Source organism: Chiloscyllium plagiosum, unplaced genomic scaffold (assembly GCF_037043375.1).
Source record: "Chiloscyllium plagiosum isolate Xiang-an unplaced genomic scaffold, Cpla_swu_hap1 HiC_scaffold_4, whole genome shotgun sequence".
In the NCBI taxonomy this organism is placed as follows: Eukaryota; Metazoa; Chordata; class Chondrichthyes; order Orectolobiformes; family Hemiscylliidae; genus Chiloscyllium; species Chiloscyllium plagiosum.
The window spans coordinates 127,216,309-127,237,729 of NW_028270142.1; the positions used below are offsets into that span (position 1 = coordinate 127,216,309).

Genomic DNA, 21,421 nt, shown 5'->3' on the forward strand with positions numbered 1-21,421 from the left:
GTAGTTGCGGAAGATGGATTGTTCCACATACCCTACGAAGAGGCAGGCATAGCTGGGGCCCATGCGGGTGCCCATGGCTACTCCTTTTGTTTGGAGAAAGTGGGAGGATTGGAAAGAAAAGTTGTTCAGGGTGAGGACCAGTTCGGTCAGTCGAAGGAGGGTGTCGGTGGAAGGGTACTGGGTGGTACGGCGGGAAAGGAAGAAGCGGAGTGCTTTGAGTCCTTCGTGATGGGGGATGGAGGTGTACAGGGACTGGATGTCCATGGTGAAGATGAGGCGTTGGGGACCGGGGAAGCGGAAATCCTGGAGGAGGTGGAGGGCGTGGGTGGTGTCACGAACGTAGGTGGGGAGTTCTTGGACTAATGGGGACAGGACCGTGTCGAGGTATGCCGAGATGAGTTCGGTTGGGCAGGAGCAGGCTGAGACGATGGGTCGTCCGGGGCAGTCAGGTTTGTGGATTTTGGGCAGGAGGTAGAAACGGGCGGTGCGGGGTTGTGGGACTATGAGGTTGGAGGCGGTGGATGGGAGGTGATTGGGGAAACTGGGGGCTATTCTCCTAGGAGAAAACTGAGAGGAGAATTGATAGAGGCTTTCAAAATCATGAGGGAGCCTGGGCAGAGTTGCTGGGTAGAAACTATTTGTAATGGTGAAAGATCAACAAGAGGCAATAGATTTAAGGGAATTGACAGAAGAACTAATGGCAACAAGAAGGGTGCCAATGAATGTTTTGTTCATATGTGACACTCTATCCAGAGCAGAAGATTGCAGGACTACAGGAAAGAAAAGGTTGTGAGCAGACATAAGGAGGATTGGGGTACTCTATGCTACTTTCTCCCCACCCCCACCCTCCTCTAGCTTTTATCTCCACGTTTCAGGCTCACTGCCTTTATTCCTGATGAAGGGCTTTTGCCCGAAACGTCGATTTTGAAGCTCCTTGGATGCTGCCTGAATTGCTGTGCTCCTCAAGCACCACTAATCCAGAATAAGGAGGATTGGCCAACTGACCTCTTTCTGTACTTTTGTCATTCAGATTATCATAGAATCACAAAGTACAGAAGAGGCCCTTCAGGTAATCAAAACAGTGCCACCAAGAATTTACTACTGCCTTCACTAATACCATTTCCCACATTAGGCCGAAAGCTGTGAAGGATTTGATTTGATTTATTATTTATTATTGTCATAGTACGGCAAACGTTTTGTTATGACACAAAGGAATGTTATAACACTTCAGGTTCTCATCCAAGTACTTCTTAAATGTTGTGAGGTATCCCTTCTCAACTACCCACCCAGGCAGTACATTCCAGGTTCCCACCTCCCTCTGTTCTATTAATTTGGCAAAATACTTATGACGGGTTGTTGGCTGGGGCCTAAAATAGAGCAAAATATGAGCATGTTACAGGTAAGGATTCTCCCCTGAACTGTGTGAAAACTGGCTTTGGTCCTGTGCCTGAGATTTCCTTTTAGTATTGATTAAAGTCCACTTCAGTTATTATTTGCAATAATCAGTTCTCCAAGTAATTACAGAGAACTTGCAGTCCCCAGCAAACTCTTCCCAAAAATTAGAAATCTTAACATTTTGGTGACTCAAGGCAAATCTTGAAGGTAAAAGTTTCTCCTAAAGTTTGAAACTGTAAGATTGAAGTTACAGACAGTATCTCCACAACAAGCCCATTAGACTTGTAGCGTTTAATAAATGAAAATAAAAGATCAGGATTAACTGACAAACGAAATCGCTTTCACACATTGAAAGGGAATGTGTGAAAGTGTAAAGCGACCTTAGAGACAGCAATATTATGAGGAATGGGGGCGAAATGAAGTCTTCACACAGAATCCAAGGTAACGGGTTGCAAAGGCGGAGTTAGAGAAGTTAACTCCCTGATTGGTGCCGAGCCTGAACAGAAGCTCAGCTCCAATCTCCAGCAACCCCGACCTCCTGCAGAGGCAGCGGGAGGATGAAGTGAAGGCAAGGGAAGGGGAGGAAGGGGGGGGAGGGGGGTGGGGGGAGGTCAGACAACGGGATCCGCCTGCAGTCACAGCCATTGGGACAGTGCAGGGACAGGAGTAGGGCCGGCGGCCTGGGGGACTGCGGGCTGATGTGGGGGAGATGTCCGAGACGAGTTCGGTCAGCTCCGGCTCAACAGTGGGCTCAGGCATCCGGCTGTTGCAGCTCGCACACAGAGGAGAATGGGGTGCGCTGGAACATAGTCTGAGGAGCATGGATAAAGGAGACCGACACATCACTCTCACCGACGAAGTGTGTAACTTATTTAACTTTCTGTTCCTACTTACTTTTCATTCTGTTTACTGCTGCAGGGTCAAAGGAGCCAAGTTATTATTTACATTATTATGGTAATTATTTTCTTTCTTCATGGCAATCGGACCCCAGTTCCCTCAATGACTGACTGAACGAACTTTAAAATCGGAGCTTTGACGATGGGTGTATGTTTCCAAGAGCAGTTGATTATTGATGAAGGTCAATGAGTTCAAAAGTAACTCTACCAAAGCGAAATAACTTGGATTTAAAGCAGGGCTGCAATCAACAGGTCAACATTTTATTCCGCATTTCATTCTATCTTGAGGTAGTTCCCCTTTTTTTCGTAAGAAAAGGAACTAATCTGCTTTAAATAAACCAGTAAATCACAGCGATCATCCTCTGAGGATACTTTTGTTGGGTTTTCAGCGATTTTCTATGGCCAATCACTCACTAATAGAGGAGAACATTCGGCCCATCGCCTCCCCGAAAGCCCAGGGCACTCACTCGCTTTTTTCCTCTCCCAGAACTTTTTGAGGATAGGCAAGAAAGAGAGAAATTGGCTTCCCTCTGTGTGGGGCAGAAGCAACAAATATTTTAATGTTGTTTTAGCACGTAGCTGTCACGTTTAGATCGAACTGTAGATCATGCTGAAAAGAAGCAGCAATGCACCGGAGTTTTCTTGAGTGAGTCAAAGGGGGAAAGAGTCTATTGCTTACTAGTTCAATTTAAAAAAATGGGAAATCCAACACGCATTAAATTTAAAAGAGAGAACGTCTCGTACAGACAGGGAGCATAAAGATTACACAGGTTTAAAAAATCTTACAGACTTTTAGGTGTTAAATTCTTCACATGAGAACACAGTTGTTTAATGGTTGACTGTGTGCTGACCAATGGTGGAGCCTGGAGTACTGTATCTTGTTGCATAGTTTTCTCTTCCATTGCTTTTTCAGTGGGATGATGAGATACACTCTGGGAGACTCCGGATCTTGTTAGCACAAAATCATTTTTCATTCTTTCTCCTTGCTACTCAAAAGCAGATGTTGAAATATAATTTGGTGTGTATTCCTGAATCCAGCTCCATTGTCTTTCTGCTAGCTAGCAGGCCTGCCTTTCACCTCATAATGGGAAATTATTGAACAATTGTGAATTTAGAAAAAGTGATGTGAATTTCTTGATGCGGTGTCTTAGGTGCTTGGTGTCTTTAGAATAAAATGGTAATTTCAATGCAGATGGCTTATTTATTCCACATGAGGTTTCGGAAGCCTTCCTCAGGTAACATTCAAAGTCATTTCAGGTATATTTTTTCTTTTCTTTTAAAACACCATTGTGGTCCATGGAACGTCTGTTATAACAAACATGCGAGTTAGAATTTTACAGTTAATATTTACTACTGTTTTAACATCTCACCACCATGAAGGACAAATGTGAGCAGTATTGATCTTTTCTGTTTGCGATGAGCTTTCCATTACAAGGTACTTATAAAATAGCAGTCAAAATAGTTCAGTTGGGAGAGCATTAGACTTAAGATCTAAAGGTCCCTGGTTCAATCCTGGGTTTTGGCAAAAAGTGGCATTGCTTGAGTGCTCCCTCCTTTGTTAGGTGCAATAGTCAGGGGTAAATGTAGGGTGGGTGAATGAGTCTGGTTAGGTTACTCTTCGGAGGGTTGGTGTGGGCTTGTTGGGCCAAAGGGCCTGTTTCCACACTGTAGGAAATCTAATCTAATTAAAAATACACACATTCTGCATTGTCCTAACCTGGATTCACAACCTCCTTTGGAATTAAAATTTGGACTTGTTCACTGGGCTATGCAACCAAATTTTAACCCTTCACTGTCCAATACATACTGGATTCAGGCATTTTACAAGGTTGATTTCTGGAAGTCAGTGTGCAATAATCTGAGGTTTCCCTCTTGTGGGTTGTCTAGACTTTGCATTCTTCACCTCACTCTCATTTAGAGTCATAGAGATGTACAGCATGGAAACAGACCCTTTGGTCCAACCCGTCCATGCCGACCAGATATCCCAACCCAATCTAGTCCCACCTGCCAGCACCCGGCCCATAATCCCTCCAAACCCTTCCTATTCATATACCCATCCAGATGCCTCTTAAATGTGGCAATTGTACCAACCTCCACCACATCCTCTGGCAGCTTATTCCATACACGTACCACTCTCTGTGTGAAAAAGTTGCCTCATAGATCTGTTTTATATCTTTCCCCTCTCACCCTAAACCCACACCCTCTAGTTCTGGACTCCCTGACCCCAGGGAAAAGAACTTTGACTATTTACCCCATACATGCCCCTCATAATTTTGTAAACTTCTATAAGGTCACCCCTCAGCTTCCGATGCTCCAGGGAAAACAGCCCCAGCCTGTAAAGCCTCTCCCTATAGCTCAAATCCTCCAACCCTAGCAACATCCTTGTAAATCTTTTCTGAACCCTTTCAAGTTTCACAACATCTTTCCAATAGGAAGGAGAGCAGAATTGCATGCAATATTCCAACAGTGGCCTAACCAATGTCCTGTATAGCCACAACATGACCTCCCAACACCTGTACTCAATACTCTGACCAATAAATGAAAGCGTACCAAACGCCTTCTTGCATCAATTTGATTTAATTGTTTGAGATTTCAGTCTAGGTTTTGTTCCTTGGACTTCCTAATAGGTAATTCTGTGGTAAACTCATGGATATGCCTGAGGTGACCTCCATTGGTCGTGTCAGCTGTAGAGCATGTTTCATTTCCTTCCCCCTTTGTTTTGGCAATGGGTTTTTCCAATAATCCATTTCACTTTCTTTAGATCACACCTACCATCATGCTATCCTGTCCTGTGGCTCTTTCACTTTCTCCTTCCCTGCCAGAGAAATCATCTGGTCCTCCAGTACTTTTACCATGAAGGTACCTGTTAAACAGATCTCTGCATCAATTGCCCTTTCCCTGGCCCTGCCTCACCTTGCTTTTAATCTGTTGACTCTACACATTTGGGTCTGGTCCCGACCTGTTTTGATATTGCTGGCCTGACCTCAGCCCTGTTTAATTCAAGTGAGACTTCCTGATCCACACCTAATTCATGAGTTTTACTGTCCACTGTAAAGTTTGGGAACATAGGAAGATGAGTAGGCCATTCCATCCCTCTAGCTTGTTCCACAATTAAATGAGACTTTGGCCCACGTCTCTTAATACCTCACCTTAACAAAAATTTATTGATTCTCAGATTTCAAATCAACAACTGATCTAGCATCCATTGCTATTTGTGGAAGAGGTTGCCAAACAGCTGCCATCCTTTACGTGGAGAAGTGCTTCCTAATCGCTCCTGAACGGTCTGACCCTAATTTTCCGACCATGTCCCCTAGTTCTAGAATTCCCAACCAGTGACAAATACTTTACTTTTATGCGCATTGTCTTTCCCTCTTATTAGCTTGAAAACTTCGATCCCATTACCCCTATTTTTTCTAAATTCTTGAGAAAATAGGTCTTGTTTGTAAAATCTCTCCTCAAATTTAACCCCTGAAATCCTGGTATCATTCTTGCAAACCCATGGGGTACTCTCTCAAAGGCCAATATATCTGTCCTAATGTGTGGTGTCCAGATCCGCTCACAATACTCTCAGCCTTTCTGCTACTGGCTTGGTCCAGTCTTTCCAGTTATCTGAGCTTTTTTTTCCATTCTAGGGGTAGGTTTGGCTGCCAGCCCATTGTTTCCCAATAAACTATATATCTTTGGCATCGCAAAACTTGGGGCGACACCCATGGCTCAAAGGTCACAACACATTCATGAAGTAAACCTTATTCAGTGGCACCTCTGTATACTTTCCCAGAGCCCTTATAGCACGTTGGAGCTTAAATTGACTGCTGGTGGAAAATCTTTTCTCTTCCCCACTGGCAAGGTTTGTGAGCAGCCAGTTTCTCAGGAATGCTCATTTCTGTGCAGCTGCTTTATTGTACCGAGGGTTACAATCCCTATGAATGCCAGCTATTCGTGTTAGCGCTGATGGGCCACTTTTAATGCTCCAGAATCTGGCCCTGCAGCTCGAGCTTCTGAGAAATGGAGGAGCTAACTATTTCCTTTCACATACCCTAATTTTCTGAGTGAAAGAATTTGAGGTTGATTTCCTACCTGTCTTCCATCTGAATCCCTGCTGTTAGTGGTTAGGCATTTTCCTGCCTTCTCTGCCTGGCCTCTCCTTTCTCTCCAGCTTGTCTCAGAGATATTTAGCCCCCTCTGGTCAGTAACAGCTTTCAGACCCCAATTTCTCTGATTTTATGGGTCTGTATGGCAAATCATAGTCAACAGCTGGAATTGCTGCCTCTCTGGACCCTACTTATCTGTTTTCCACGATGTATGTTTGAATTTGAAAGGGTATGGATTTTTCAATGCACCAAGAATTACTTCACAAAGGTTTTCACAGGTATCCTCAATGTGAAGTGTCCACATCCACAGGTCAAAAACGAGCTGCTAAAGCTATCTAAATTAGTTTGGTCAGGCTTTTTTCTAGCGATTATGGTCTGCTCTTGAATCAGCCCCTTTTTTTGCCTCATCGTCAGTGGCACATCCCTCGAGTAAGAGAGAGTAACCTTCATGAGCTTCCCCTCTCAACCTGTCCAATGCCTCGCATTGGAGTAGTCACTTCATCTACTGTGCTAACCTTCAAAGGATATAAGGAAACTGACAAGCCCGTCCTCTTAAACTCTTGGAATTAAAGGGGCAAACTTGAATTCTCCACCCCTTAAATCTGAGTTAGGTGTGTTTCCCTCATCAGAACTGTCTGCATTCTGTCTCTGTTCTGAGCTGGAGCTATTTCATTTGGAACTCACTTTCACTTTCTCTTTCTTTGTATTCTTTTTTTCTCTCTCTCACTCAATCTCTCTCTCGTACACACACACACACACACACACATTCAATATCTGGAGATGCCGGTGTTGGACTGGGGTGTACAAAGTTAAAAATCACACAACACCAGGTTATGGTCCAACAGGTTTAATTGGAAGCACACTTCACCTGATGAAGGAGCGTCGCTCCGAAAGCTAGTGTGCTTCCAATTAAACATGATGGACTATAACCTGGTGTTGTGTGATTTTTAACATTCAATATCTCTCTCCTTTCCATTCATCTCTCGCACTCTTGTTTCCTTTCCTGGAATTTTCTTTCCTCCTTTTTCTTTTCTCTGTTTTAATCTCTAATCTCTGCCGTTCCAATTTCAGTTTATCTGGTTCACTTTCCACCTCTAAGTAGACACTTGTTTTGTAATTTCTGTTTTTCTAGCTTTCGAGGTGATCTCCACTTCTAAGTGTCTATCTGCACCTTTTTTAATTCTCCCAAGGACAGGGCTTTCAATTTTTCATAAGTTATTCATGAAAGCATTAATATTAAACATAGAATTGTTAGCACTTGTAATTTTAGAGGTTCAAGAAGACTTTTTTTCCACTTTCTCTTTTTAAACAGTTCTGAAAGGAGCAATTTAACTCACCGCCACCACCACAACCATCACTCCAATTCTATGGGAATGTTTTACAATCAGATGTGGACTGGGAATTAACTCTCCTCTTGGTCAATTGCAACAAATGTTTTTATTTCCTTTTACCTCGCAACCAAAAAAACTTCAATTAAAATTTGCTAGAAAATGAAGGAGCCAATTACCAAGTTTTTCTTGAGTGAAAGAAAAGAATTTTATGACCTTCTATCCCCAAGAAAGATGATAAAATCACAACAAAATCTTCATACACAAACACCAGAGAAAGTAAAGGAGTAAATGTACTACATCAAGCACGGACAGGGCGAATACATGTGACACATTTTTTTAAAAGTCCTTAGAGTCCTTTAGGAATTAGATTCTTATCTTGAAAACACTGTAGTTTACTGTTTGCCTTGTATTCTGAGCAGTAATGGAATCTAGAATTTTTGCTGAATTGTTGATTTTCCACCGGATAATGGCTTCTGAAATAATGAGAGGTATACAGGGAAGGAGGATGAAAGTTCCAATTGGAAATATAATCGAAGCAAGCAAACATATAAAATAGGAGTAGACATTAGTTACTCAGCCCTTGAGCTTGTTAAGTACCATTTAGTATGATCCATGGTTGATGTGATTACTCATGATAAGCCTTCACTCATTTGCTTATCAGTAACCTACCTTCCTTTGCTGTTAAAATGTCTCATCACAATGAGGAAAAAGAACTCCTCATCTCTGTCTTAGTTGGACAACCCCTAACATTTTAACAGTGAACTTTATAGAGTCATAGTAATACAGCATGAAAACAGACTCTTGGATTCAACTCATTTGCACCAACCAGCTATCCCAATCTGACCTAATGCAATTAATGATAACATTCCATTATCTTGTTGTATCTGTATACCAACCATTTATAAATCAAGCACCTGGACACCCAGATCTCAGTGCTCTGCAATCTCTTACCACTTTAGTCCTTCCAGCAAGATAGTCAATTTCACATTTTCCTGCACTATACTCCATTAGCCAGATCCTTGTTCACTCACTTAACTATATCCTTTATTGAATTTAATATCCATACCTTTGGGCCTTTCAACCAACTCATTTTTCTAAATTGTAAAAATCTGAGGTCCCAGATCTGATCCCTGTAGCATACCATTGTTACATCTTGCCAACTAGAAAGTGGCCCATTTATGACTGGTTTCCAACCATGCCAATATTATTGTTAATTTTTCTTTCTCCCTCTCTGCTGTTGAAAAGCAGTTGTGCAAATATAGTTCAGTATGTCTTTGAGTCCAGCTCCATTGTCTTGCTAAACTGGCTAACCGGTATGCCTCCCTTTAATCAGCCAATCTGTGAAATTATCATCCGACTATGCATTAAAACAGGAGATGTGAGTCTTTTGACACCAACACAGTTTCCTTGGTTTTGATGTCTGTAGATAAAATCATAATTTCAGTGAGGACTTTGGGGTAACAGGTTCAAATCTCATGATGACAGCCACTTGAATTTAATTTAAATTTGAATTGTGATCGTGAGACTATCACAAATTTTATTTATTCCTCATAGGTCTCATAAAGCTTCATCAATTTATGATCAGGAAACCACCACAGAGATGTTAGGTCTATTTTTCCTTTTAAAACCATTTGAGTTCATGAAATGGATCAATGATTAGATGATGAAAATTAAAATTTAATTGTCCATATTTCACCCAAATATAACAATGTTATTATTGAATTGTTATGATCACCATTTCAGGCAGCACTTTCAAGATCATAACAAGTTACTGCATAAAACAAAACTCCCATTTCTCATACACTTTTCCCTCTCATCATTAAGGAAAGCAGTCTATTAAATGTCTTACATCTGCATTTGCTCCTGATGCTCCCCCTGTCCCACCCCAAGAGTATGTATGCAGCTGGGGGCAGGGGACGTTAGCAATGTCAGAGGAAGTGTCAGGAAGTCTGATTGCTCATGGACCAATTCAGGCTTTTAATTGACAAATTAACAATGACTTAATGAGCTACTCTGACCACCACTATGATTTGGAAAGATGGTGATGGAGTGACAATGTTACTGGGCTAATATCAAGATTAGAGTGGTGCTGGAATAGCATAGCAGGTCAGACAGCATCTGAGGAGCAGGAAAATCGACATTTCGGGCAACAGCCCTTCATCAGGAATGAGCATTCTGATGAAAGGACTTTTGCCTGAAACATTGATTTTTCCTGCTCCTCAGATGCTGCCTGACCTTCTTTGCTTTTCCAGCACCACTCTAATCTTGACTCTAATGTCCAGCATCTACTTCTGCCTTACTGGGCTGGTAACCTATGGGCCCAGGCCAATGCATTCAAATTTAAATTCAATTAATTTAAAAAAATCTAAATTAAACTCATCTCAGTAGTTTTGATCACAAAACAATCCTCAAATTTTATAAAAATCCATATGAATCACTGATGGCCTTCAGGGACGGAAATCTGCTGTCTTTACCTGGTCTGACCTCCATGTGAATTCAGGCATACAGCATGTTGCCTGTTAGTCCTTTGTAATAGCCCAGCAAACCACACAGTTCGAGGGAGGGGAAACAATTGCTGACATTGCCAGCAATGTCTGTATCTGATGGAAGAATAAAGAAGAAAAATATGTAACCCATGACCGGAAAGGTCCCTGCAAGTGTGCAGCCTGTCAGCATTCACTGCCAGTATGTGACTTGACAATGGAAGCTGGAAGGTGACTCCTTTAAGCTATGCTTCCTCCCTCAGAAGCATATCCCACCCCTAACAAACTTCCTCAGTCTCCGCAATTCCTTCCTCCTTGGACCCCATATACCACATCTCTCTCACTGGGTGTGCTGGTGTAACCATGGTCATATGACCACAACCTCCGACAACTTCACTTGATGTCTGACTCCATTCACAATCACCATTAGTGGACACTGCATCCAGCGATGGTATTGCTGCCAATTAATTGACTGGCTACCAGTCCTAGGAGGGTGCACTCTCCTCTGCATGAGGGTGGAAAGCACAGCTCAAAGCCAGCTGTGTTCATTGTCAATGGGGCAATCTGCTAAAGCAGGAGCAAACTTGCCTCTGCATTTAATCTCCCCAGCTCCCAACCGCTGGTAAAACCCAGGTATGGAAGGGTATCGTATTGTAATTATGTCCCCTTGTCTATGGAGATGTTGAGGCAAGAAGAGTTTAAATACAAGATGAAAAGTCAGCATAGAAAGCTTAAATTTGGGCCTAGGAATATCAGTGGAGGTATAAGAATAAAAACAGAATATATCCCTGTAAAATAGAGTTTAATCACATCCGAACAGCCTGGTCGTCTTGTTAATTGCTCTGGAACCCTATTTCCTTTGAAAGTCTTTGACTTGTTATGTGAAATACCACAGAAAATCAACTCCTAAATAATGATTGCAATTTAGTGGCAGATGAGAGGATAAAATTTTGTACAGTCATATTTACTACATCAAAACAAATCAAGTTAAATATTTGCCAAGGGAAAAACATTGATTTCATAAAGAGTCTGAAAGGAATTTTGTTTTATTAAAAATTTTAAATAAAACTTTTATTACAAGTTATTAATTTCAGAAAAACATGAACTGCTGTGTCTGTTCATTGCAGTCTTCATGACGAAATAGCCAAATAGCAAACTTGGTTTATAAGAAAAAAACATTCTGTTATAGTGCTCATGGACACTCAAGTTCTGCCCTGGCTACTGGGCTCATGACTTCGTTAAAGCCTTGCTCCAATTCTCTGTATTAAATGCCAGTCAGTATTTTCTATTGTGTTTGATATTCTTATATATTTCAGCTAATGCTGTCAAGTTCAACATGGCACAGTCAGAGAATGTGGCACTTTCATTTGATGATGTTATATTTTCATATCCACATGCCTTTAAGCATATTTGCTTTGTTCAGTTTGATGCTTTTTTTTAATTTACAGGAATCCGGTCTGACTCCATTTTTGATTGCTGTTCGAGAAAACAAGTTGACGATTGTGGAAAAGCTGTTTGAGTTAGGAGGTAATCAAATCGATCGGTCAAAGGTAGGTTCTGGAACATTTCCAGAAACCAAATGATTACATTCAGTTTTTTGAGCATTGTGGAAGGGTGAGAAATGAAAGATCACCTCCTCTGGCCTTCACCTCTTAGAGTCATAGAGTCATAGCGATGTACAGCATGGAAAAAGACCCTTCGATCCAACCCGTTCATGCCGACCAGATATCCCAACCCAATCTAGTCCCACCTGCCAGCACCGGCCCATATCCAAAAAAACCCTTCCTATTCATATACCCATCCAAATGCCTCTTAAATGTTGCAATTGTACCAGCCTCCACCACATCCTCTGGCAGCTCATTCCATTCACATACCACCCTCTGCGTGAAAAAGTTGCCCCTTAGGTTTCTTTTATATCTTTCCCATCTCACCCTAAACCTATGCCCTCTAGTTCTGGACTCCCCGACCCCAGGGAAAAGACTTTGCCTATTTACCCTTGTTATGTGGTGTGCTTATGATCAATTTCTCATTGTAAATAACATCCAGAAGGCACATTGGAAGTAGCCTCTCATGGAAGTGAGGTCACTTGTCAAAAGTGGTGAGGGAGAGAATGTTTTTTGTCAAGAAAAACATTTTCGACCTCCCTTCCTCAAAAAGCTATGGAAGCAGCGTTTTTGAAGATTGTTAAGGCGGGGCAGACAGGTTTTTGATGAGCACACAGGTGACAGGTTGTCACGTGAGCGTATGGAGGAAGCAGGTCAGCCATTATTGTTTTGTATGGTGGGACAAAGTTGATGGGCTCAGCACCTTATTCTGCTCATAATTCAGATGCACGTTTGTAAAGAGTCCTGCACATCATACTGATATTTCACGTTGAGGATCTTTTGAGTGTTGAAAAAAGTGAGGCTCTACGTGTGCAATCCAAATGTCATGCAACTAAGCTAAATAAAGAGTTGTGATATGTGACTTGCATTCACATTGGGCAGAGTGGCTGCAGGGAGAGCCTAAATAACATATGTACTTCTCTGGAGGTTGTTCATCAGTAGTAGGATCTTGGTGTGAGTGGATTAGTCTTTCAACTCTGGAGCATGGGAGGTGAACTAGAGAGAAGGAGATAACAACAAGCTTTGATTTTCTCACATAGCCTCAGAGGAGTCCCTTCTGTCTATCCCAGACATTCAAACATGAAAATAAAACCCTTTTATGGGTTCCTTCCTTAAGTTCCTCCCTTTGAGTATCAAACACTAAGTCAGTCAGAGTGTACACTTGATACAAGAAAGGAACAACAGTAAGCCGTTCTTCCCCTCGAGCCCACTTCAAAAGAATCGTGGTTGATCCATCATTCCTCATGTCCACTTTTCTACTTTATCCCATTACCCTACTGATCAAGGTAACTTGTTCAACAATGTACCTCACAAAAGTCACATAGAGAAGTCGCTCACAGCATCAAGTCATTAATATATATTATGAACATGTTTACAATAGCAATGGACAGGGATAGGTATGTATTGCAGGGAAAGAGATATAACTAGGGAAAGGCAATTATGATATGATGAGGCAAGATTTAGGATGCATAGGATGAGCAAGGAAACTGCAGGGAATGGACACACTTGAAATGTGGAGCTTACTCAAGGACCAGCTACTGGTCAGTGAAGGCTCAGTTAAGGGGCTTGAGAGTTATAAGTTAGCCAGAAAAGATCTAAAGAGAGGGCTAAGAAGAGCCAGGAGGGGATATGAGAAGTTGTTGGTGGATAAGATCAAGGAAAACCCTCAGTCCTTCTACAGGAATATCAGGAATAAAAGAATGACTAGAGTAAGATTAGGGCCAATCAAAGATAGTAGTGGAAAGTTGTGTGTGGAATCTGAGGACATAAGTGAAGCGCTTAATGAATACTTTTCGCCAGTATTCATGTTGGAAAGGGACAATGTTAGTGAAAATATTTACAGGCTACAAGATTAGATGAGATTGAGGTTGACAAAGAGGAGGTTTTAGCAATTTTGGAATAACTAAAAATAGATAAGACCCCTAAGCCGGATGGGATTTATCGTCAAATTCTCTGGGAAGCCAGGGAGGAGATTGCAGAGCCTTTGGCTTCGATCTTTATGTCATCATTGTCAACAGGAGTAGTGCCAGAAGACTGGAGGATAGCAAATGTTGTTCCCTTGTTTAAGAAGGGGAATCAGAACAACCCTGGTAGTTATAGGCCCGTAAGCCTTACTTCGGATGTGGGTAAGGTGTTGGAAAAGGTTATAAGGCATAGGATTTATAATCATTTGGAAAGGAATAACTTGATTAGAGATAATCAACACGGTTTTGTGAAGGGTACATCGTGCCTCACTAACCTTATTGAGTTCTTCGAGAAGGTGATAAAGCAGGTGGATGAAGGTAAAACAGTTGATGTGGTGTATATGGACTTCAGTAAGGCGTTTGATAAGGTTCCACATGGTAGGCTATTGCACAAAATACGGAGTTTCGGGATTAAAGGTGATTTAGTGGTTTGGATCAGAAATTGGCTGGCTGAAAGAAGACAGTTGATGGGAAATGTTCATCCTGGAACTGAGTCACCAGTGGTGTACTGCAAGGATCTGTTTTGGGGATACTGCTGTTTGTCATTCTTATAACTGATCTGGAGGTGGGCATAGAAGGATGGATTAGTAAATTTGTGGATGACATTAAGGTAGGCAGAATAGTGCTGAAGGATGTTGCGGGTTACAGAGGGACATAGATAAGGTGCAGAGCTGGGCTGAGAGGTGGCAAATGGAATTTAATGTGGAAAAGTGTGAGGTAGTTTACTTCAGAAGAAGTAACAGAAATGTAGACTACTGGGCTAATGGTCAAATTCTTGGCAGTGTAGATGAACAGAGAGATCTCTGTGTCCAGATGCATAAATCCCTGAAAGTTGCCACACAGGTTGATAGGGTTGTTAAGAAGGCATATGATGTGTTGGCATCACATGTGTAGGGGGATTGAGTTTCAGAGCCACAAGGTTATGCTTCAGCTGTACAATACACTGGTAAGGCTGCACCTGGAATATTGCGTGCAGATCTGGTCACCGCATTATAGGAAAGATGTTAACGCTTTGGAAAGTGTTCAGAGGAGATTTACTAAGATGTTGTCTGGTATGGAGGGAAGATCTTATGAGGAAAGGCTGAGGGACTTGAGGCTGTTTTCATTAGAGAAAAGAAGGTTAAGAGGTGACTTAATCAAGACGTATAAGATAATCAGAGGGTTAGATAGGGTAGACAGTGAGACCCTTATTCCTCGGATGGTGAAGGCTAACACGAGAAGACATAGCTTTAAATTGAGGGGCGGTAGATAATGGACAGATGTCAGGGGTAGTTTCTTTACTCAGAGAGAAATAGGGGCATGGAACGGCCTGCCTGCAACAGTAGTAGATTCGCCGACGTTAAGGGTGTTTAATGGATATTGGGCATATATATGGATAATAATGGAACGGTGTAGGTTAGATGGGCATCAGATTAATTTCATAGGTCGGCACAACATCGCTGGCTGAAGGGCCTGTACTGCGCTGTAACATTCTATGTTCTGTGTTCTATTTATGGATCTAATACTGATCCCTGTAGAATCCTACTGCTCATAAGCCACCAACCAGCAGAATAACCCCTTATCTCAACTTGCTATTTCCTGCTCATGAGCCAGTTCTATATCAAATGGCAATATACTACCTCCAACACCATGGGTCAGAGGGTCATAAAGCATGGAAACAGATCCTTCAGTCCATGAACTGATCTAGTCCCATTTGTTAGCATTTTGCCCACATCCCTCTAAACCCTTCCTACTTATCTTCCCATCCAGATGCATATAGAACATAGAATCCCTACATTTTGGAAACAAGCTATTCAGCCCATCATGTCCAAAACGACCCTCCAAAGAACATCCCATCTAATCAATGTACTGTACAGCAGCAACTCCTGTACTCAACAAACTGGCCAATGAAGGCAAGTATGCCAAATTCCTTCTTATATATCCTGTATCTGTGACTCCAGTTTCAAGGAACTAAGTGACTTGATCTTTTGTGAGGTATCTTGTTGAAAATATTCTTGAAATCTAAATACATCTATTAGTATTCCTGTCCGCACACTGGTTGAGACTTCCTCAAAAATCTCTAAATAATTAGACAGACATGATTAGGGGCAGCACAGTGGCTCAGTGGTTAGCACTGCTGTCCCACAATGCCAAGCACCTGGGTTCAATTCCAGCCTCAGGCAATTATGTGGAATTTGTATGTTTTCCCTGTGTGTGCGTGTGTTTTCTCTGGTGCTCCAGTTTCTTCTCGTGGTGCAAAGATTAGGTGGATTGGCCATGGGAAATGGAGGATTACAGGGGAGTGAGTCTGAGTGGGATGCTCTTCAGAGGGTTGGTGTGGACACTGTGGGCTGCTCCAACATTGCAGGGATTCTATGATGATTTTCCTTTTGTGAAACGATGCTGACTGTATTTGGTTAGATAATGTTTTCTAAATATGCTGCTATGACTTCCTATATAATTGATTACAATTTTGCACTCATGTACCTGCTACAAGCATAGGATCTAATTTGCACATTTAAGAAATTGATGGTCTGTCCTGACAGGCACCCCAGATGACTAAAAATTGTCCAAGTTAAAATGGAGCGAGCTACACTTCCAGCAATATGAATGGCTGCATTTCTAGCACCGATAAATGGACAACTATACATTTAGTGTTCTCTTCCCTGTCCAAAATTTATCATAAATAATGTGTCTGGATCAAGCTCTAAAACAGTTTCCTGATTTTCTTTAAAAGACTCTGCATCGCATTCTCCTGTATTGTGAATGGTCTCCATGTGTTTTCAGTTTTCAGGAGACAATACAGTGAAGTAAATGAGTTTTCAAATGTACTTTAACAAAAAGCTTGAATATCGAATTCATTTTCCTTAGCTCTGTTGTTTCTTTATCTTTACCACTCTTTATCATTCTCTATCCTGTTGATGATATTGAAGCTGATGGTAGCTTCAAATGAGAATTTTGCTGTGAAGTAATTTCAATGGGAAGGAAATGAGTGGAGATGGATCATGAAGGTAAATGCTGCATTTATGTGCTTGTGAATGGATGTTGTTGAGTTTAACTTTCTTGGCTGGCAGGGAAAGGTTTCAGGAAATCGTACGGCTAGTGTAGAGTCAAACTAAATACATCTTTAACTGATGAGGATTGTATCAAATCAGTGAAGACAATGTACTTGATGGGCTGAATGTTCCTGACCATTCCATCCATTTTCTGAGATTGGCCTGTTTCAGCACTGAATTGTATATAAATCAATGCCCAGTATATCTTTAATGTTTTGATGTTTATACTGACTTTTTTTCTATACCATTTGAATGCTTTTTATTCTGTGATGAAAGGAAAATCTATGCATTTCCTTTACAAATTTGTATTTGTAAAATATTGTAGATGTATGTGTGTCAATTCTGAGAAGGAAATTTCTTTTTACGGCAGGTCAGAAAGTAATTTGGAACAATGACCTAAATGATTCGATACTAAGAAGGATTGTAAAGTAAAACATAAATTGCTGAACAAACTCAGCAGGTCTGGGAGCATTGGCGGAGAGAAAGCAGAGTTAATGTTTCAAGTCCAGTGATTCTTGTTCAGAATAGTCAGAATGTACTGAAGAAAGTTGTAGTGATTGTAATGAGGTCATCTGGTAGACCTCAGAATATAAATTCCCTGATTGGGGCTGATAATCTGATTCAATCAAGGAGCCCTGGCTGACAGATATATTATAGGAAAGGGGCGGGTATTCCATTACATAAAATTGTATTGAATTAAAGGGCAGAAACAAGCCAATTAACCCAATTGATCTTTACTGTGTTTATGCTTCTTATGAGTCTACTCCCATCCAGTTCATCCAACCCTTGTGCATATCCATGTATTTCTTTCTCCTTCATGTACTTTCCTGGCTTCCCTTTTGATACATATTAATATATGTTCACTCTGAGGAAGCTGGACCAGTGTCAAGGACTGTCCACGTGTAAATGAAGAGCGAGTTGGTGGCTTCTGTGGATAGTTCAGGTCACTCAACCCGAAATGTTAACTCTGCTTTCTCTCCACGGATGCTGCCAGATCTGCTGAGTTTCTCCCAGCAGTTTCTGTTTTTGTTTTAGATTTCCAGCATCCACAGTTCTCTGTTTTATTACAATAACGTATGTTACTGTTGTCAAACACTTGGCAGTGCTCCTGCAGTGTGAATGAATGTCATGTTTAGAAGCACTGAGTCTGTAACAGACCAGAAAACCACCAGCTCAGTTTTGAGTTCAGAACAGAAGTTGCAAAGTCTCAGTCCAGAAGAATCAGGAGTTCAGTTCAGAACGAAGGCAAGTTTCTCCGAAAGGACAACTTGAGCTGTTAACCAGGAATATCAGTCACCTTACCCTTAGCCAAAGTGCTTTAGTTTGTGGAGTTTTTGAGCCAGGAGAGTTTGAATAGGAATCTTCAAGTTGTTAGAACTAAAAGCTTAAGCCATCAGAATTCATACCAGAGGATTTAGAAAGGCAATGTAAAACTGGCTCTGCAATCCAAGGAAAGGAAACTGTGTGGAGTAAAAGTTTAGAGTTAGGATAGGAGTAATTGCTGTCTGTAATGAGCATCAGTAAGTGTACTGTGCTGGAAAACAGTTTGAAACTCTGTTTATTATTTGTGTTAAGAGCTTTCGTTATGTACATATGTTTTATTTGCTTTTCTCTCTACTGCACATTACACCTATGTCCTGTTATTAAAGACTATCTGCAACCTCATATGAATATATTTCAGTGTCTAAGTAGTTGTATCACCATCAGCTGGAATCACCACAGTTCATTGATTTATTTTTGTTTGCTGTGTTTGTTGGTGATTTTTATTAGCCACCGGGACAGATTGTGTACAGGCCACTGACTTGAAGCATGCTCCAAAACATAATCAGTTGTAAAAACATTAAGCCTTGCTTTGCTGCAGTAGGCACAGTTGAACTGTTGTCCTGTTTTACCCAGAGGGTGGTGAGAATGTAGAATTTGCTTTGTCTAAGAGCAGTTGAGGAACATGTATCAATATGTATCAAAAGGGAAGCTAGGAAAGTACATGAAGGAGAAAGAAATCCATGGATATGCACAAAGGGTTGGACGAACTAGATGGAGTAGACTCATAAGAAGCACACAGTATAAATCAATTGGGTTGATTGGCTTGTTTCTGCCCTGTTAATTCAATACAATTTTATGTAATGGAATACCCGCCCCTTTCCTATAATAAACTCCTTTGTCTTTCTTGATCGGTTCTTCCTGGCACTTGGAACAAAAAAATTGCCCATAACCCTCTATTCTCAATTTTCTTAGTGGTATCTCCAGTTGTGCTAATTAACCTGCATTAGAATTATTTTATGACCCCTTTACTAGTATTCCCATAAATTAATTACATTTCCTTATCTTGAGCACAATGTGACAGTGAGTCTTGGTTCTTTTGTTGAGGCAATTAAAGAGCATGGGGCACAGTCATATTTGAAATCATGCCAGCATTTCAGAAGCAGATACAACCTAGAACCAATGTTGGCTGGACTCTGCACTGCAGCACTAAATAATTACCGTACAATTAATCTCCGGAGTTATCCAGGCAGTGGTCCATTTTCAAAACCTGCTCTGGGTAAACCAGACCTCAGCTTATAGAGAAGGAGGGAACAAACAATGCAAGATGACAAATAAAAACTGCCTGTGTTTCTTCTCATAGATGGTTCAGCTACTTTAGTTGCAGACAGGGTCAGGCTCAGCTGATTCACTCCGTGATATAATAGACAGTCAGGGCACCCCATCATGGTCCCTGAATGAATGGCTAGTTCAATGAGATATTGTCGAGCTACTGGGGATTGTCGATCTGAAGAGCAATTGATGTTACCACCTTCCCAAAACAGTGGGTGAAATTTGAGTAGGAGGCAAAGAATAAAAGGCACAAACCCCTTGTATCTCTGAAGAGGTGCATCTACAGATGCACTGTCTCTGATTTAAAACAAAAAGTAAATCATATCTGTGCCTCATGATTTGTTTTTAAATTTTGCTAAAATTCCACAGAATCGGCAAAGCAGGCACATTGAAACAGAGGTACAGGCCAACAGTAGTTGTGAGGTAGCTTTGAAAGGAAGGCCAGCCATCTCCTTATTATGTTCGGGTCTTTCTTAAACCCTGGAGAGGCCTCGCAATATTAACTAGAACAGTTCCAGTAAACAATCAGCAGCAAATTGGTAATATTCAGCGGCAACAGGGAATTCAAGAGCAATTGGTGTGGCATTAGTGTAGTCAGTGTTTGAAGCAGTCAGACATCTGCTCAAGTTTATTCATGTAGGGGAAATATCATCGCTGTCTATTATTTACTCCTAAAGGTAGAGATATTTAAATCATGATACAGCCTGTAATCTGATTATCAGAACAGAAGCTACTTAATTCTTCCAATATAGATCCTCTGCATGTAGCACTTTTTATTCATTCATGATATTTGGACCCACTGGCTGGGCCAGGATTTATTACACCTCTGGAGTTGCTCTTAAAGTACTGGGGAGCTACCTACTTCAACTACAATGTGTTGGACTGGGTTGGGCAAAGTTAAAAATCACACAACACCGGGTTGTAGTCCAACAGGTTTATTTGGAAGTACAAGTTTCTGGAGCACAGCTCCTTCATCAGGTGGAGCAGGATCATAGGACACAGAATTTATAGCAAAAGGTCACAGTAACATACAACTGATGCAATATATTGAACATACCTAGATTGCTTTGCGTCTTTCATCTTTTAGAATGGGTTGCAGGTTTCAATTTATTAATATGTAAATCCCAGAACTTCTTTCAAGTCATATTCCTGAGATAACTTAAGGTTTTATATAAAAAAAGTGACATCTCAGCTCAGACAATGTATTAAAGGTGTGAGGATAGAGTCTGTATGTATTCCAATCTTGAGTCAGACTGGTTCTATTTCCAAAGTCAGAATTTGTAAAACATCATATGGTTTTAAAAAATTTTGACCGCTTACAGATTGTGTGCTTTTTGAACAAAATAGAATGTATCTGCAAATACAATTCTGCAAATGCAAATTCATCCCATAGACTTATGTGCTTCTTACTTCAACTACTGCAGTTGATTTCATGCAGTTACACTTAAGATTCTGTCAGTGAGGAAATTGCAGGATATTGACCCAGTAACATTGAAGGAAAGTTGATATGTTTCCAAGTCAGGATGGTGAGTGACTTGGAGGGGAACTTGCAGATGGCTGTACTCCCACGTATTGGCTCCCTTGTCCTTCTACATGAAGTGGCCACGGGTTGGAAAACACTTTCTAAGGAACTTTTGCAGTGCTTCTTGTAAATGATAGACACTACTACTGAGTGTTGGTGCTGGGAGAAGTGGATATTTCTGGGTGTGATGCCAGTCAAATGAGCTGCTTTGTCCTGGAAGGTGTCAAGCTTCTTCAGTGTTAGAGCTGTACTCCCCCTGACATATAGGAAGTATTCCATCACGCTCCTGACTTGTGCCTTGGAGATGGTGGGCAGGCTCTGAAGAGACAGGAGTTGATTTATTCACTGGCTTTGATCTGCACTTGTATCCACAGTATTTATATGGCTAGTCCATTTCAGTTTCTGGTCACTGGTAATCCTGGGATGTTGATAATGTTAGATTCAGTGATGATCACACCATTGAATGTCAAGGGACAGTGGTTAGATTCTCTCTTGTTGGAGATGGTCA

At 41.2% G+C, this 21,421-nt stretch overlaps 1 protein-coding gene and 1 non-coding gene across 2 annotated transcripts in view; both read left to right on the forward strand.

The window, feature by feature from the left end:
• Positions 1-2,104: 2,104 nt before the first annotated feature.
• Positions 2,105-21,421, forward strand: part of trpn1 (transient receptor potential cation channel, subfamily N, member 1) — a 221,800-nt gene continuing 202,483 nt past the window's right edge. The window contains exons 1-2 of the mRNA XM_087986636.1: positions 2,105-2,254; positions 11,645-11,746. Coding sequence (XP_087842762.1) covers positions 2,105-2,254; positions 11,645-11,746 — 252 coding nt within the window. The remainder of the gene's footprint in view (positions 2,255-11,644; positions 11,747-21,421) is intronic.
• Positions 3,744-3,816, forward strand: trnal-uaa (transfer RNA leucine (anticodon UAA)). The gene has a single exon. It is a non-coding gene; the product is annotated as a tRNA-Leu (tRNA).